Below are 18,866 nucleotides of genomic sequence, written 5' to 3' on the forward strand. Positions count from 1 at the left end.
TGCCTGATTACTAGCTAGCTCATGTTTATGATTCCAATGCCTGATTACTAGCTAGCTCACTGGCAGTCAGTTCAAGCATTCTGTACTACCTGGATTGAGTTTTAATGTACATCCCATCTCTGAGAAGGCTGAAACATCTGAGACTCTTATGTTTAAAACACCTATAATGTTCATAAAATCTGTGGCTTTTGCAGAAGAAAAGCTTCAAACAAACATAATACTGTGTTATGAACTTCTGTACAGTTTATCACAGTACATGAATTAATTTTCAGATCATGATTACTTGCTTTGCTTACTCAGTTTGTTTTTGGAGCCAAATCTTACATCTGCCTTTTTTTGTTTTTTTTTTAATAGGTGGAAACTCAACAACTGGGATATTGATTTAACAAAGGATCGCTACAGTATGGTAGGAGGCAGACTTGTTATCAGTAATCCAGAGAAATCAAGGGATGCTGGAAAATATGTCTGTGTAGTATCGAATATCTTTGGAACTGTCAGAAGCAGTGAAGCCACTCTGAGTTTTGGATGTAAGCCAATGTTTGTGTCAAAACCTAGAAGCCTTGTGGGTAGCTTTAAATGTCCGGTGATTTTGCACTGCAGTGTCTTCTGCTTATATGTGCTGTAGCTGTATTACTCTGTTAAAAAAAAAATAAAAAGGAGAACAAGCTGAGAATAACACAGATTAAGTTTTGTAAGGATTTTATGTTGCTTAGCATTCAGCTGTCATTCCAACTTTCTCAGAGAATTAAGTTATTAATTGAACCAACTCACAACAGAGCCAGGTTGTGAATAATAATGCTCAAGCAGTTTAAACTGTGGTAGAACCAAAGGGGAAATAGTCACTGAAGAAGGACATGAGTAGTGACAAGTGGTGATCAGGCAACGCTGTGGTGAAAGCACAAGTGGGATGCCTGCAGGAGGAGGGCATGGCACTTGTTACAAGGCGTGCTCCCTGACTGCTGGGCTGTGGGAAGGCCCTGCCAGAGGACTTTTCTGTCAACTTCAGGCAGACATGAGCTGCAGTCATGAACTCATGCATATGTGCAGACGTACACTGCTATCAAAATGCATGCTGTATAAGAGACTGAAGTACTACGTGAAGACTAATGGAAAATTTTACTGACTGAGGACAGTTTGGGATTTTTATTTTATTTTGCCTTAAAGTACTTTTTGTTTTACTGGAAATAGTTTTTCATCAGAACACAAAAATGATCTCACTCTTACCTGGTGGCCATTCACAACACCCTGAGCGCCCTTCAGCAGAACGGTTTAACTGCTTAATGTTTAACGTCGGAGATGAACTGAGAAGTTCTGTTTTCTGCCACAAATTGTCATACTGTGGTGCTTCATATCTCAAGGAAACTCAGGAGTAGTAAATAGTTATTTTAGCATCAGTTTACGTTTTATCTTTTATCCTACTCGTTCAGGACTGGCACCTTGGATGCCTGCTTTGTTGAACTCCATGTACCTCTACCACTGAATACAGCCAGCAAATATCCTTTAAACTGAATATTTATGTCACCTCCACTAGAGAGAGGTAACCCAGACAGGTTTAAAAAACTGGTAGTTGTGTATCTTCCTTTCTCCTTTTTATGATCATCTGTAAAAAATACTTCCTTTGATAATCACTGTGATAGTTCCAAAATAATTGAATACAAAATTACTAAGGTCACAGGAAATGACCTTAAGTAGATTTTTTTGTTCTTTAGCTTATGCATAAGCTGATTGGAAAATGGCAACAAACCATATTTTGAAGAGTTCAAGAAAATCTTGACTATCTGTTATGATTGAGACCTATTATTTTTGTCTTACTGTCAAGTCTGCTGAAACTGTGGAGCAAAAGTCACACTCTTGTAAACTTCATGTCAATTAACCCGTCTGGGAGCACTGTCTTTAGTAGATCTGGATTGGCCTCCAAGAAGAAAATAATTATTTTTAGCAGCAGTGCTTCAAAACCACCCAAATATTTTTTTGGTGTTGTAGCATATCTACATGGGAATTGTATCCTCCAGGAATATTTAGTGGCTTTTTTTGTGAGCGCTGTGCAAAATTAGAAGCTGAAATACAATGGCACTTACTGGAAAACAGTCTCATAAACGTAAAATGCAGCAGTTTCATAGTAGGGAAGCTGCAAGAGCGACAATGGAGAGAAATTTCCATACTCACTAGCTGTTAGCTGTATGCCTCTGAGAGTGCAGTGATTATGCTAATTCTTTCATTCTAGCTAAAAATGAATGTCTTCAAATTAAGAGTTCATGGAATCATGCTTATTATAATTATTGAGTAATAACCAAGTAGTGCTTATGCAAAAAAGACATCAAGACCCAATCAGAGTACAGAGCAGTTCATAAGTGGGAAGAAGGTATACAAATTACATCTTAATAATTGTATGGCATTCCTGCACCTGGCATAGATTGTCTATTTTAGTACTAAAATACAGACGTTTTACATATATAAATTTCCTATCCTATCTACTGTCATTAAATCTGTGGTGGTGACTGTCCTAAAGTTTCAAAGGTTAGTCAAAGAACACTGCACAAATTAGTTTCTCGACTTAAAAATATAAGCTGAAAATGAAAAGCAACCATAGTTTTTCCTTTCCTCAAGCCCTACACTCTCCAAATACAAGGGAGTACTAAAGTAGCAAAATATTTCTTTCAATTGTTCATCATTTTGAAATTTTTCCTGTTTCTGTAGCAGATGGTAAAAGCCAATCTTTTACAATTAAAGTAGAAGGGAACAGTGTCACGTTTACAAGATGATTAAAAGGTCGTTGATGAGGGAAGTAGATGTTTGCAGGAGATTAGTCAACATGTAGAATCATAGAGTCCTTAGAGTTGAAAGGGACCTTTAAAGGTTCAATTTCTTCTTTATCAAAGAGTGATATTCCAAATTAATTGGGAGCCACTTGTGGAGGACAGAAGACATTGCGCTAAGACACATGACAAAATTATATTTAATAGTAATCAGAAGTCCTTAGAATGGCTTAGTATTTCATGCATTATCTAATGTAAAGATTCAGATAGTCACTGGAAAAGTTATTTTATCTTCTCATCAGTTTCAGTAGAAGAAAAGCTAGTAATTAAGAAACTGGAAAAGGTGTATTTCCATAGAAGTTCACATAACTCTCCCTAAGGTTTTCTCCATGCATTTGGCAAAGTGTTATGTCATTTTCTTCCTTGATTCTTGTAGCTGTTGAGGTCTGAAAGCTGTGATTGGCTTTGGAAGAGACCTATCAAGTGTTTAGTGGGTCTATCTAACTATACATTGCGATTATATTTGTGAATAGTCGCTGTTTTCTACTTAATCTTTTTTTATATGTAGCTTTGTAGCTTTTTTTTATTTCTGGGTGAATGCTTTTGAACAGAAATTTTAGTTCGATATCAGAGTCATTCTTAGGAATTTAGTAGAAAAGCCACTTAAGAAAGTTGAAATAATCTAAATAATGTTTGCTTAGATGATATCTATGATAAAATATTGCATTTAGAAACTCTGCACTTCACTGTTACTGATGTGTTATTTACACTGCATCAGTATTTGAAGCAGGACTCCAGTATTACAAGTTCACTGTGCTTCCTGATGTAGAGGTGTTTCTTTTTTCTCCTCGGAATTTGTAGTTATAATGACTAAAATGCTGTAAAAAAATTTTTGCACTTGATAATGGCAGGGTTAAAATGAGCAAACTTGTCATAATCAGTCCACAGACACCTGTATGCAAGATATTGTTGTATTTCTATGTTTATTTATAGGGAATGAAAATACTTTAAAAAATAATTTTTTTGTAGTGAAAAGCCCACAGTTTTCCTCCCCCACCCTCTTTTATACTAGATCTGGATCCTTTTCCACCAGAGGAACACTATGAGGTTAAAGTACGAGAAGGTGTTGGAGCAGTGCTTCTTTGTGAGCCTCCTTACCACTACCCAGGTAATTGAGCCCTAAGTGCTTCATTTTCTGATGCATAACAGTAGGAGACAAAATAATATTTAATTCTAGAAGTTTCCTTTATGTTTAATCAAACAGTAACTCTTACAGAGCTTGAGAATTTCTCTTTAGATTTGATTTTGATCTTGAATATATACTTGCGGTTGAATGTAAGTAAAGGACAAGGTTGAATTTTCAGGCACTTTTTGTTATTACAAATAACATTAGTCAAACTAATCTGGATAATGGAAGGTGGGCCTGACCTGCCATTTAGAAGATCCGATTATGTCCCTGTGTCATTGTGTCATCCCAGACTTGTGCTGCAGCTTCATTCCACCTAATGAACTCACCACAACATACTCCAGTTAAAATATTCTAAAGGCTTTTTTCCAAATCACAAGTCTGACAAGGGCTTCCCAGCTCCACAGTTGGATCTGGGCAAGATACAGCTTCACGTCTCCTCCCCACCTCACTCTAGCTCCAGTGGAAAGGCTTGTTTTAAGGAGAAGCAGGTGCACAGTAATCTGCACTCAGGGAATCAGCATTCTGATATCCAGTACCAATAGCTGACTAGCTACTGAGATCTGCATATTCTCTCTTTCATAGCTATCTTTCTTCTATAAGTTATGTGTAAGCTGGAACTCAAAGTGAAGCAATTCATCTGCAGTGGGTATTCCGTGGTTTATGTAGCTGACACTATTATTATTGTTTTGAGTTTTTTTTAATATTAACTAGAAAATATTTTCCTCCAGATGATCTCAGTTATCGCTGGCTTCTAAATGAATTCCCAGTATTCATTGCTTTGGACAGACGACGGTTTGTGTCTCAGACGAATGGCAATCTCTACATTGCAAATGTAGAAGCATCAGATAAGGGCAATTATTCATGTTTTGTGTCCAGCCCTTCAATAACAAAGAGTGTATTCAGTAAATTTATTCCACTTATTCCACAGGCCGATCGTAAGTATTTATTGGAAATACTTTCTACATACTACATTCTGTTTGTATTTCAACTTCACTCATTCATAAATGTTTTAATCTCTTGTAAGAAGAATTAAATGGCAAGTCCTAATGCCTATTGCACATCTGTTCCTTAGTTTTCCACATACAGAGAGGGTCCAGATCATTGCCATCCACAATGAGAACTCTGTGAAGGAAATCTCCCTGGATTCATTCACAACATTCCTTTCATATCATTGAGAACAGAGTTTTTCTCATCTCTTTTATCTGATAAATCTCTGTATTCATCTAAAAATCTTTAATATCATCTGTGGTCTTGGCATTGGTTCAAAAGGTTGTGACTGGAAAGCAGAAATTTTGTGTAGAATTTAATAGAAAGTTTCAGATATTTGTCGTCTTCTTGAAAATAGTAATTCCTTTTACTCTGTTGAAATACCCTGTCCAAGGACTCTGTGTCTCAACAGACAAACCCCTGAGATACCTTTTTAGTTTTGTTACTAGACTGTTCTCTGCCATTTCCTAAATCTGCATACTTTCTGCACGGTAATCAGATTCCTTTCTGCAACTTCAGACAGTCACCAGAGATTCATGAACTAATCATCAGAATTTCAGTGCTCCTTTTATTTGTTAGATTTCCTTTATTGCAGTGAAGAGATCAAATTTGGGTGATTACAAATCAGTGATCTTTGTCCAAATTTTCCATACCGGTAACTCAAACTGTAGTCTTCACATAGAACTATGTAAGGAGTATCACAGAGATTGCACTAGGTAGATCTGATTGTATTACATACTTGTACCCTGGTTCAGCTGTAGATTTCCTCTTTGTAGCTCCCTTCATACCATTAGTAAGAGACTATAGAGCTTAAATTCACAGTAATTCTAAATATTCCATCCTCTGAAAGAATCTGTAGAAAATAAAGGCTCAGGCTTTTTCTTTCTACTCCTACACAAGGCATCATCACAATTTAAATGCTAATAAATGAGTTTTGTTGAAATATTGTGTTGTAAAGAAATGTTAAGCATTAGTGTCCAGACATAACTGTTTGCTGAATAAAACAATCCTGCCTCAATTCTGCAAGTTCTGAGCTAAATCAGATTTCACAAATAGCCAGGCTATATACACTGTAAAGAAGGATTTTGTCTGGATTACAATGGATTTTCTTGAACTGTGGAAGTTTTAATAGCTGTATTTTTTCCTACCACACCTCTTCTGAGAATCTCTTGTTTTCATGTTAGGTGCCAAAGTGTATCCTGCTGATATCAAGGTGAAGTTCAAGGACACGTATGCTCTCCTGGGGCAAAATGTGACACTGGAGTGTTTTGCTCTTGGAAAGTAAGTGTGTTCTAAAGATACTGTAGAGCACTGTTTGCTTTCATAATTCAGGAAAATAAAATATGTTTCATCATCAAATACTTTTTTGTAGTCTGCAATTTAACAGCCACTTCTAGAACATGCTGATTTGTTCTTTACTGTACCTTTTCAAGTCCGGTTCCTGAACTCAGATGGAGTAAATACCTTGAACCTATGCCAGCTACTGCTGAGATAAGCATGTCTGGGGCAGTTCTGAAGATCTTTAATATTCAGTATGAAGATGAAGGACTTTATGAGTGCGAAGCTGAAAACTATAAAGGAAAAGATAAACATCAAGCAAGAGTTTATGTGCAAGGTAGGTAGAAAAAAATTATTCTTCTTTATTTATGTTGCTTTTACTTATATTGGAAGTAGCTGTGTTTTCAAGCTCGACGTCAGTGTGGACTCATTGCATCATCCTGGCACACTGCTATTTGAGTTAATAAAACAAAATCAAAATCCCTACATTGAATATCAAGTGTAGCATTCATGAATTAATTATTAACAGCAGCTCAGTTTGCCTGGTTATGGTAGATCTATATACACTTTGATAGCATTATTTGTTAGTATTAATGTATTTGTGCATAATGGAATATGCACAATGAAAATTAAGTAAGTGATTGATAATAGTTGAAATGAAAGAACTACCAGAAAGAAAAATAGACAAATTTGTTACACCTTCTTTTTTCTGCTTTTTGTCTTTTATGTCTGTCAGCATTTTGGGGGTGGTTCAGCCCAGGTCTGCAAGTAGCGGGGCGGAGGGATTTTGCAAAATCTGCACCTCCGGAAAAGGGAAACAGGGAGCCCCAAAATAATTAAATACAGCGGCAATGACCTGGGGAGAAACGAACTAATTTACTAAATATGGTATTGGAATCCAAGATAACACATTATAATGCAGTATAATTAGAATCAAAGCTAATAAATATAAAGAAAGTGTCTGAAAGGTGGATAGGCCTCACCGTAACAGTGAGGTGAGCTGTGCAGTCTGGTTGAGAGCAGGGAAGAGACCTGAGGAAGAAGAGCTCATCAGGTGACCTTGCCAGGGGTTGTATCTCCTCTGAGCGCAGAGCCCCCTGGGGTCTGTAGTTCTTCTTCTCTTCCAGACAGGTGCCCAGAACTGGAGCTTTAACACTTTAACTCCCAGTGCACTACATGATGTTATGATGTGGAATACCAATAACCAAAAATCATACAGCCATGACAGTATCTTAGCTCTGTCTTATATTAGCTACAGTCATTTCATTCCTTCAGCCTCTGTCCCTTCCATTCATGCATTTGAATAAAGGACAAACCAAAAAGCACTTACTGCTATAGTCGAATCATTTCAAGTAGCTAAACTCCTTGACTAAGACTCATGCTGTAAATCTATGGCTTGAGATTATACATAATATCTGAACTACCTTGAGAATATTTCAGTCTCATTTCACTGGCAATAAAGAACATCTTCTGAGTTAAGATCCTCAGTTAAACTCACGAACTTTCTGGAATAAATGAGAATTGGCATGAGAAGATTGTACTGATTGACATACATTAGCATAATAAATTAATTAATTTACTTGGCAAAGCCAAAAATACAAGGATATTTCAATATTATTAAGTATATTTTCTGAGCCAAAAGAATGTTTTTCTTGGATGCCCTTTCAGTGCCTATCTAGATCTGCACAATTCTGTTTGACTATCTTTTTTATGACACTACTGAATAATGTACTTGTATAATCTGCAGGTAAGTGCTAACATCTTACATCTTCTGGACATCTGTGAATCATTCTTACAATTCTGTATCTTTTTGCTCATAAAAATTGAGTTGCAACTGTTTGGGGTCTACGTGGTGAAAGAAAAACAATTAATTCTTTCTTCTGTTGGTATATTGATACAGTGCTGAGTTATCGTCTATGTCTGACCAGTTAAGTATCATGGAATTAATAGATTATAATGCTACCTAAGTACACATCTATATTTACAAGATATTGTGTTTTGTTTTGTTTTTATTCTTCAGCCTCTCCAGAGTGGGTAGAACATATCAATGACACAGAGAAGGATATAGGCAGTGATCTCTACTGGCCATGTGTAGCTACAGGCAAGCCTATTCCAACAATTAGGTGGTTGAAGAATGGAGTCTCGGTAAGTTTATTGCCATAGGTAACACCAGATTGATAGGCTAGCTGATAGAAATGGTTTTTTGAAGCACGCATTATTAAAGGGCAAAAGAAATTGAATTATAAGTATACAAAGATCTGCTGATTCCCCCTGTGCTAGTGATTAAAGTCTATTTTTTCTAGTTTTATGTCAGTCTTTTCATAAGTTTTGAATTACATTTTTTCACACTATTTAGTATTCAGCTCTGAATTCTGACCTTGTCTTTTGATTACATGTCTGGGAGTGAATTTTTCCTTTTTTCTCCAGGCCATTATAAGAAACTGCTGGTTTTTTTACTCCTTTCTGGATGAACAATGTTATCAGCCTCTCTCCAAAAATCATCCTTTTTTATCACATTAAACATGATGGCATCTTTAAAAAAAAAAGAATGAAAGAAAGAGTAAGAATGGAGTCAGTGCAGACAAGAAGAAAGAATAATTTAAAAATGATCAGTGGTGTTCTTACAATGTAACTTTTCACTTTTTTTTGTTGTTGTTGCAAAGTTCCATTCTTGCAGATGATGTGAAGTTTAAATGAGTACTATTTGATAACTGAAGTTTATTACTCTGATTTATTTTTTTAACAGAGTAGATTTTCTGTCCAGATATTTCAGAAATGTACTTAAATCCCTTGCTTGTATTGTAGAGTAGAAGAGGGTGCAATACAAGATTGCATTTGTGGAAATGCAGTGACACTGTGCAAACAAAAGAAAATGAGAAGGCAGAGTTGTTTTGTCTGCATAGGAAAATGCGGATTCGAAGGAGAACAGGAATTTCATGATCTGCCATATGGAGATGGCTTAAATTAGGAAAAAAACAGTGTTGTTTTCTAGCTTCTGCACTGAGTACAAACGAGTTATTTTACAAGCAAATTACTTGATAGTCCCCACTGAACTTGACTCTCACTGACAATTTACATGCTAGATTTCAGAAAGCATGTAATTCTCCAGTAATGCACCAAGAGATTATGTTGTGTGTTAATGCTGTGAGATGATTTCCAAGAGGAAAACAGCAAAAATATTTAAATTGCTTTGATAATGTATCTTGATTCTAAATCAGATAATTTTTAACTATGTATTTTACTTAGCACAAAACAAATATTCCTTGTAGAAAATTGATGTTTTCAAATAAACCAGTACAAAGAATATGAGTCCTTTTTTTATATAAATATTATTTTAATTTTCCACTACTTCATGCACTCCAATTGACTTATGTATATGGGAATGTAACAGATTTTTTAAAGTCTTGACAGTGCCGTAATGTTACATGAAGTAATCTCTTCTGAACAGTTACTGAAAAAAAAAGAAAAAAATTAAGAAATGGAGAGGTGAATGGGAATTCTTCAGCATGTTTAAGGAACATATTGTTTCACTGATTTTATGTTTCAGTTCCGGAAAGGTGAACTACGAATTCAAAGCCTGACCTTTGAAGATGCTGGCATGTATCAATGTATAGCAGAAAACACACATGGAATTATTTATGCAAATGCTGAATTGAAGATTGTGGGTGAGTGAGATTATTTGCCCTATATAGCAGTTTTATTTGCAGGCATCGTTTGGTAACAAAGTACTGTGAGGATGAAGGAATGAACCCTCCCTGAATCTAGATGAGATGGGGATTATTTGAGCTCTTTAGCTGGATTTTGACAACAGCAGGAACAACTAAGCTACTAATTTATGGAGAATGTTTACTGCACTTTTTCTGATGTTTGCCTGCTGTTACCATGCAGAGGCAATGATAATACAGAAGTTATACTTAGTGCATGGAGTTGTTGACTACTTGGTCAAGTTTGCAAAACACGTTGATAAGTGTTTTCTTTTTTACTCACCTATATTCAATCCTCTGTTGGGCGAAATTTGCTTTTTTATGAAGCCATGTTGCCAGGCACCAGACCTTTGAAACACTTCCTCTTTACTCTTGCCTTCGGTTTTGCCTTTTGTGGCCCATTAGGACCAGTTGCAATTTTTGTGCACAGTATAGCTGTCTTACTTGATGGCAGGATAGTTATTAATCCTCTGTATTTTCCAAAGCAGTGTTCTGTAGTAGGAAGCTAAATTTTCAGATCCAGAGTACACAGGCCTAAAATTATTTCGTACCTTCTTAGTGTTGCCCTTAGAGCAGGTGTGCCAGCTATTTGGCATGGTTTTCATAGTAAATTTCCCTGGAGCAGTTACCTTGGGTTCTTTATGTCTCACATTTGTATCTAGATTTTCCCAATAGTTAAACTGCTTTTGATTTCCAACACATTTCACAATACTTTGTCCTTTGCTGTTCTTCCATTGCCATGTACTCAGTACCAGACTGGATTACCCAGAAAGGAGCACTTTTCTGCAAGAGCATTTTCAAACATACTGATTGATAAGATGTCGGTGTTTAAGCAGACTTTGTACTGCCCTAATATACTAACAGCTGTATTTCCCCAGCTATGCATGGATTTGCAGACATGGTTAACAGAACCGCTGAAAAGTAAAAACAGTGTGCTATTTGAAAGTCTGATGGAGTGAGCTACTTCTTATAGAAGTGGGCCTCTAGGAATCTAAGTTTTATTAGGACTGATCAAAAGGCCTTTGAAAAGAAGTAGCTTTCTATTGATTTCAGTTGACTTTGATCTTGTTAGATTAAGCTTAGATGGAAGTTCAGAAGTGAACAAAAATAAACTTCTGCTCTAACACATTATTAGATCTAAATGATTTTTGCTGTTTCTTTTAGATCGCTGTCAGGTTCTCATCACATCTCTGTATCATTAATATTTTTCTCACTGGTCTGAATATTGGACATTTGTATACAATTCAATATTTCTGTTACTTACCTTCATTTTACTGTTGCAAACAAATTGCGTTCCTCAGAAAAGTCGCTAACAGCAGTACTCGTGTTAAATTTTGTTTTCAGCTTCACCTCCTACTTTTGAACTGAACCCAATGAAGAAGAAAATCCTAGCAGCTAAAGGGGGGCGTGTAATCATTGAATGCAAACCTAAAGCTGCTCCTAAGCCAAAATTCTCCTGGAGCAAAGGAACAGAATTGCTTGTAAATGGGAGCCGGTTAGTATTGACTGCTGGTGGACACTATGAAACTTAAAATGCTGCCTTATGTTTTTATTTATCATGCAAGCTAGTTCTTATTTTTGCAGAGATCATTGGCAGGAGACTGTATAATTTCAGGGAAGTGATACACCAGGCACTGTGGGTCCTAAGAGCTGGCAGGGCATGCATGGCATGCAGCTTTAGCCAGTGTGGTTGGTGCTGTTCACATTTCAAAATTGAATTGTATCACAAAACTGTAAGAAAAATATTTGAATGACTACTAGTAAATGAAAGTAGAACCTCTTGCTCCAGCAATATAAGGCATCTAGTCCTGCCTCAATCTATTTAGATATTTTTGGACTATAGGAGTGTTTATATATGTAGCAGTCAGGCATGAGATTACAAGATATTTTTCTGGTATCTTTCAGCTTAATGCAGTTCCAACTGCAAGTATTTCTTTCTGGTCTAAATGCCAAATTTCTCTTGCTTCAATATTTACACTTTCAATAGCATACATATTTGGGATGATGGGAGCCTAGAAATTATCAATGTCACAAAGTTGGACGAAGGCCGCTACACCTGTTTTGCCGAAAATAACCGAGGAAAAGCTAATAGCACTGGTGTTCTGGAAATGACAGGTAAACCTCTACATTGCATACGCTTGTTCTGGGTAAATTCCCCTGTTCAAAATCACTATTTTTCACTCACAGCATTGCAATACTTTTGCAAGCCATTGCTTATCTTTCCTTTCTAGATTAATGAGTCTTTAAACAACAAATTGTGGCTTTTAAAATGTATTGCTCAGTAGAAACTGGGTACATGTTCACCCGTTCAGAGATTGCACGCCAGTTTTCGGGAATTCTTAAATCTGATCCATTAAACTGGCATACTGTGATGAACTCTTTCAAGATCATGGTGACTTAGCTCAAAAATGGATGGAGGACCATGGCCGGAAAAGAGAAATGGGATTCTTATTGACCATCTTTCATTCTTTCTTTTTCCTTTTTTTTTTTTTTTTTTTTTTGAGGTGAGCAAGCCTGAGAGTGCATTGCAGTTAAATAAATACAGATTTAATTTGTAAAATAGGAGCATGTAGATATAGGGTTGCACTACTAAACTCCCTTCACTTAGAGGCGTTAGTATTTACTGATTGAATATTGATACCCCTAACTATTTTAAATTCTGATGTCAAGTACCTGTAGGATACAAACAAAAAGAATGTCATTCATGAACAGCTGTGTCTACCAAGTCTCACTGACAATAGAAGAGTTGTTTACTTTCTTAATGTCTGTTCCAAAAATCATGCTATGTGTGGAAGCTTAATACCACAATATTGATGCACTGACTTATGCTTTAGTCTGTATCTTCAGACCAAATTAAATCATTTTTTTCTAGCTGATTTATTGCACCAAATGAGACGGTATTGTAAGATTTTATTTTGATTAATTAAGTATGTTTCGTGTTTGCAGTTACTTTTTATCGTCTCCTGTATTTTACATCTTGGTATTAGTCTCAGTCATATCTTCTAAAATCAGCATGAACATTTGCATAATAAATCTGCACAGCGGAACACTTAAGGCACAGACATTCATATGGTACAAACTAGTTATAAAGAAATTTCCAAGCTTGGAGTATTCTGCTCTGATTCATCTGAAAAGGAATTTCAAAAGGCTAAGGTTCCTCCCTTCCATCACAGGAGAAAAAAGATGGTCATATAACATATTTTAAAATTACTTTCACATTGTGGTCAGTGATGAGAGTTGACAATGAATGCTTTGAAAATGACATTCTGAAGCACTTCGTATGCCCCATAAAATTTTTCAGACATTGCTTGTAACTACAGGAAATTAAAAAGTTAAAGTGAAGCTGACAGACACTGTACAGTTTGATGACCTTTTCCACTTGCTGTTTGTTCACTGCTTTGTAGCAACTTCTTAGATTAATAGTCCATAACATAAACATTTAGAAATTCACTGGTGGTAGAATCAAAGACTGAACAGGCATAACATTAGAAAACATTGTGTTTCCTAAAACAAGTCCATAGCTAGGACTTTAGAGATCAGATCTTAAGTTGCTCCAGTGCACCATGGTACTCGTTTCTGAAATATAAAGTAGTTGTGCCATCCTTTTAGTCTCAGTATTAAACACGTTTTGGATTACTAGAGTAGAACGTGGGAAGTTTTCTCCTCATCAGAATGACAAGAATTATGTTTGTTGGGCTCATTTCACTGTTTTGTGTGTGGCGGGGTCCTTTGAAGCACACAGAAGTTTGGATCTTAACTAGGGGCAATAGCTTTATCGTTGTCATCTTCCACGTTTTGGTACACTCTGTATTTGTGTGAAAGATATTACATGTCATGATATGGGGAATAAGTCACAGAATCATAGAATGGCTTAGATTGGAAGTGACCTTGAAAATCACCTAGTTCCACCCCCCTGCCATGGACAGGGTTGCCACCCACTAGATCAGGCCAACCTGGGATCTATGCAGCCAGACCTTGAATGCCTCCAGGGATGATGTTCCATGTCTTTTTGTTTTATGACCATTTTCTAGAGAAAAGGAGTGTATCAGAGATCCAGTGAGTCCCTTTCAGAACTTTGTTACTTTACTATATGAATTTGGCACATGTATCAAGATCTCTAGCAATCAGCGTGAACTCTCTTGCCATTTTCTGTTTCTGTAATGATAAGACGTGTTTCTGGGAGGTGTACAGCTTACTTCCTTTTCTTGTATTCTTTTTCTTTCCACACATAGCTATTTCCATAGTTTGTTACACATCCCTTATATTGTTTCTCAGCAGATAAATTAAGATCTTTCTGTGATGCTGTAATGGAATTCTGACTCAGACTGACAATTGAATAGAAATTTTGATTTGTTAAAAGAGATATCTTTTAAACCTTAAGAAATTCTGTAATTTAAACAAGAAGTTCAACACTAATCGCATAGAATTTGTTACATATCTTCTTTCTACTGGAAGTAGTCAGTGTATAAAAATAGCTTTGCATAGTTAATAATATGATTCAGAGTCTGAAACAGCCATTTTCAAAGGGCAGCTAAATGTGTATGAGGCATTTCAGTTGTAGTTTTCCTTTGTTCTGTTTAACTTGGTTCTATCAAGAATAGTTGCATGAATAATGTGAAATAGATTGGAGGGAGTAGTTTCGTAGTTAATCAAACAATTATGGAGCTGAGTTTGCATTTGGATAAATATTTATTGGAATTTTCCATGTTTTCTGTTAACTTCACAGAAGCTACAAGGATTACTTTAGCACCACTGAATGTTGACGTCACCGTTGGAGAGAATGCCACCATGCAATGCATTGCATCCCATGATCCCACATTAGACCTGACATTTATTTGGTCCCTAAATGGTTTTGTAATAGATTTTGAGAAAGAGCACGAGCATTATGAAAGGAATGTAATGGTAAGATACTTTTGATCCTTATTTAGTTTGTGAAAGCCTGTTTGTTTTTTTTTAATTTTTATTTTATTGTGAATAGCTATTTTACTTTTTCTGTTGTGTGTCCAAGTCTGTAAAATACAATAAGCTAAGAACATAGCATGAAATTACAATTTTGACACCTTCTAGACATGTAGACACTTGCAGATAGGTACATGAATTCAGATACCCAAATTGACATAAGTATTTTGGAACTTCAGTTAAATCCCAGCCTGATGAATAGTGAATGTAGCTGGTAAGTAGTACTTACCTGTTAGTAAGCAAAGGTGCAGATTGTCTTGGAAAAGCATACACATGCATTCATTTTAACTTGCCCATGTTTTTCTCCTCAATGTTTCTGGAATTTGGCACAAGACTGGGCCAGGTGGTGGGTAGGAGTCAAGCAGTCTGTAAACACTGAGCAAGAAGAGTTTGTGTGAAGTCTAAACAAGTTAATACAAAGACGCTCATTTTGGCACATATGAAGAGGAATTACAAAGCTTTTGTGTTTGCACGTATAGATATTTCTTTACAGTCTTCTGTCAGGCTTATTCAAAATTAATACCTTGAGCAGAAATCCTTTCTAGTGATTAATTGTATTATTCAACAACAACCACAGACTGGTTGCCAAAAGTGTATTTATTTAAGTTGCTTAAGTTTAAGTGATATAAAAATATTCAAATTTTGACACAGATTCTTTTCATGCTCCTAAGAGAAGCTGGAGATATGAAGAGAAAAGGCTGTTAGCAATGCTTCTAATGTCAGTATCTTCAAAATTACCTACCTTGTAACATCCCTCCTGCAGAGTCCTAGAACAGCAATGTTACTTGATCTTTCATTGAAGAAGAGATTCTTTTTATGTTGTTGTTTTTCAATATCTATTTATGTCCACGTGAGAAGATATTTCAGGCGTAACTATTTTATTCTAATTTGGAACAAACCAGTTCTTGAAAGGCTCAGTGTTACCTTAGCCCACTCATTTGCGAAGTTGTAGACATCCCTAGAAAGTCACCTTGTTCTCTATCAGTGGAAGAACAAGTCTTTGTCCAAAAAGCCAGTGTAGCTGTGCTAAGGTCAGATGAAAAATACTGAAATTCAAAGATACAAAGTCTTTTCTGCAACTAACTCCCCAAAAATTTATTAACTTAATTAATTTATTAACTCCCCAAACTTATTAACACGGTACTAAGCAAGTAGAAAAACGTATTTTGGGTTGCTTCACAAATTACAAACTACGTAAATTTACACCAGCTTTTCTTATCCAAAAAATTCCTGCATGTGGCTGTTATGTCACACTTTTGGTAAGTTTTGTATTCCCACATAGGTGAAGAAGCTTGGGTCACCTTCTAATAGCATTAGCTTTCCCTCAACTGAAGGCAAGAATGAGCCCGAGTGACAGTCAAAATAAGAGCTCAAAGCATAAAGCCTTATTTCAGTATATTCTGTGTAAAAGTAACCACTCCTGGTTTGATCCTTCTTTTTTTTTTAGTCACTTATCAGAAATGACAGAAAGAAGTTGTGTTCCACTAAACAGCAAATCTGACAAAAGTAGTAGATGAAGCAGTGATTTGTGGAGGAAAGGTGAAAGTGTCTTTACCAGAGGACTGTAATGCAAGATACGTAACCCAAGACCCCAAACTTTCTTCATCTGTTTATCAGGTGTTTAACAAAAATTTTCTGTCCTTGACATACACTTCTGCATTTTCCCCTTAGCAGTGAACATAGAAGGAAAATAAATATATAAATACATATATTTAGGAATTCTATTCTGAAATGTAATCCCAATGTTAGGGCACTTTCTATCAAAATGCTTCAAGTGAATGAGTCTGGGGCTAAATGCATGCTTCAGCAAGTGTGCAGAGCGTAATTCTTTCTGCAGTTTAACTTCACATTTAGACTTACAATCTCATCTTTCAGATACAGACAGTGGTCCTGGATCTCTGATCCTAAATTCTGACTATCTCTACAATATCTTAAATACTTCTCTGAGGTTATTGATTTTTAAAAACAAATTAGCCTATTTTGTTTCTATGGTCTGGAGAGAGAAAGAGGGAAGTCATTCACTTCATGTAGATGTTGTGCTAGAAGTAACTTGTGTCTTTCAATAGATTATAGAGATATGTACTTCATGGGATACAGAAGTAGCTGAGGTGTGACTCTTAATTTAGACAGTTCATTTAGACAGTTAAGTAAGTTAGAACCGAACATCAGTTTATTTGTCAAAGTGTAACTCCGTTTTCCCTGAGGAATACTTCTTACTTTGTATTCCTTTTGCACTTCATCAGTACTGATATAAATAATCAAAACATTTTTTTTAGCTTTCCCTGGCCTTACTTCTGTGCTTTCAAATGCAAAGCAAGTGCAAATCATTTCTGTTTCTCTTCCAAAGGCAACTCAGTCTTCATCGCTCAGGATAGAGAGGCAGTAGGATTGCATTTGATGTCTATAGTACAGTTATGTAGTTATTTCAGGATTCAGGATTTAATAATATAGGAGAATTTTAAAAAAAGAAAAAAAAAGGAAGGGGCACAGTATAAACGTTTATGTAGGATGTAATTAAGGGGAATATGCACTTTAAACATTAAACTGTGTTTCATGTATAATTTTCTAACAGAAAGGTGCTTTTTATTCCCCTTCAAATGTGAGCAAAGGGATTTCCTCTGGTCTACTGCTAATGTACCTCTGGTAATTCTCAGCTGAAGTCACTGGGTGGCAGGTTTGCTCAGGCTTTCTCTGGCGGAAAGGCATGAGCTGCTGTGCATTAGGCACAACAGCTCTAACTCTTGTATTGCCACACAACTCTTCTCAAACATGAAAGAAATAATATTCCATCGTGAACATTGCAATCAATGGACATGTAATGCATGTCTGTGCTTATCATTTCTTGCTGATCCTAATCTGTCTTCCTGAGAACATTGCTAATAATCCGTGGTGACATGCAGATCAGCTTGATAAAACTGATTTCAGTTCTCAAAATAATTTTTGATATTGTCATCACATAAACATTGTGACATGCTAATGAAATTCATGTAAATACCTGCATAAGTCTTTTTTTCTTTAAATGGAAGCTTTGGTAATGACACCATTTACTGAAGGCATAAGTAATTTGCATTACATTAGTACTAAGACTGATTAATCAAAAGAATGTTTGTCAGTGCTGTTTTGATTTCACATGACCAAGTGTAACAGTGATATTTGAAATGAAAAGTACATATACTAATTGGTTAACTTTCAAAGAATCAAATGCATTCTTCAAAATCTTGTTATTAAATTGCTTGCTTTTGACTTTATGTTTGTTATTTAATTGAGGAACTAGACATTAACACATCCTTTAAAGCACTACAGATGTAGTGCTTCAAGTAATCAGGAAACATCTGATGTCTGGTCATTTGTTATTTATGGATCTGCTTTTTGCCATGTATATTTAAAGACTGAAAGAACCTACTTTTAAAATATACTGAAAAATAATGTACACTACCCAAACAAATTGTTTTGATTTTTAGTTTGTTACGGAACATTCTCTTTAAAATGTGAAAGTGAAGTTGTATCTTTGTATTTTTAATACACTTTCAGAACATGCTAGTTCATTTGTACAGATAATAAGGAAGAAGAACTGCATAATTTAACTCTCCCTTTCTCTTTCCTTAGCTTCCCCTTTTCTTCTCTTAGGAGTTCTTTACCTTACCAGGATCTGTAATGATTGAATTTCTTTTCCTGAACCTTTATCAGGAGATCCCAGGCCCAGTTCTTAGGTGGTGGGCATTGTAATCAAGTGGCATTGCAATCAAGTAAAAAGCTCTTAGTGAATGAGGAGCATGGGATGAGTTGGTGCTGACACACCTCATTGTCATGACTGCTACAGAGCAGGAATTAAGATCTGCTGAACCCATGCTGACTCTGAAGTCAGGCCTCTGCATTGTGCTCTCCCGTGTTTGCAAAGACATGGCAGAAAGTTGACCATATGTGTCTGGTGCAGAACTTGCAGGGCTTGTACCTCAGGCTCTCTTTGCTTTTGAAGTCGCTTCTGAATCTAAC

General features: G+C 36.0%; 1 protein-coding gene across 1 annotated transcript in view; it reads left to right on the forward strand.

Moving 5' to 3' along the window:
* The window catches only part of CNTN1 (contactin 1), a 164,038-nt gene that overhangs the window by 96,706 nt on the left and 48,466 nt on the right, over positions 1-18,866 (forward strand). The window contains exons 4-13 of the mRNA XM_042872500.1: positions 355-527; positions 3,829-3,924; positions 4,674-4,880; positions 6,117-6,213; positions 6,366-6,547; positions 8,231-8,355; positions 9,758-9,875; positions 11,259-11,409; positions 11,902-12,029; positions 14,641-14,816. Of these exons, the coding sequence (XP_042728434.1) occupies positions 355-527; positions 3,829-3,924; positions 4,674-4,880; positions 6,117-6,213; positions 6,366-6,547; positions 8,231-8,355; positions 9,758-9,875; positions 11,259-11,409; positions 11,902-12,029; positions 14,641-14,816 (1,453 nt within the window). The remainder of the gene's footprint in view (positions 1-354; positions 528-3,828; positions 3,925-4,673; positions 4,881-6,116; positions 6,214-6,365; positions 6,548-8,230; positions 8,356-9,757; positions 9,876-11,258; positions 11,410-11,901; positions 12,030-14,640; positions 14,817-18,866) is intronic.

The sequence above is a fragment of the Lagopus leucura genome, unplaced genomic scaffold (genome assembly GCF_019238085.1).
Source record: "Lagopus leucura isolate 7727_CA_CO unplaced genomic scaffold, USGS_WTPT01 Super-Scaffold_100008, whole genome shotgun sequence".
Lineage (NCBI taxonomy): Eukaryota > Metazoa > Chordata > Aves > Galliformes > Phasianidae > Lagopus > Lagopus leucura.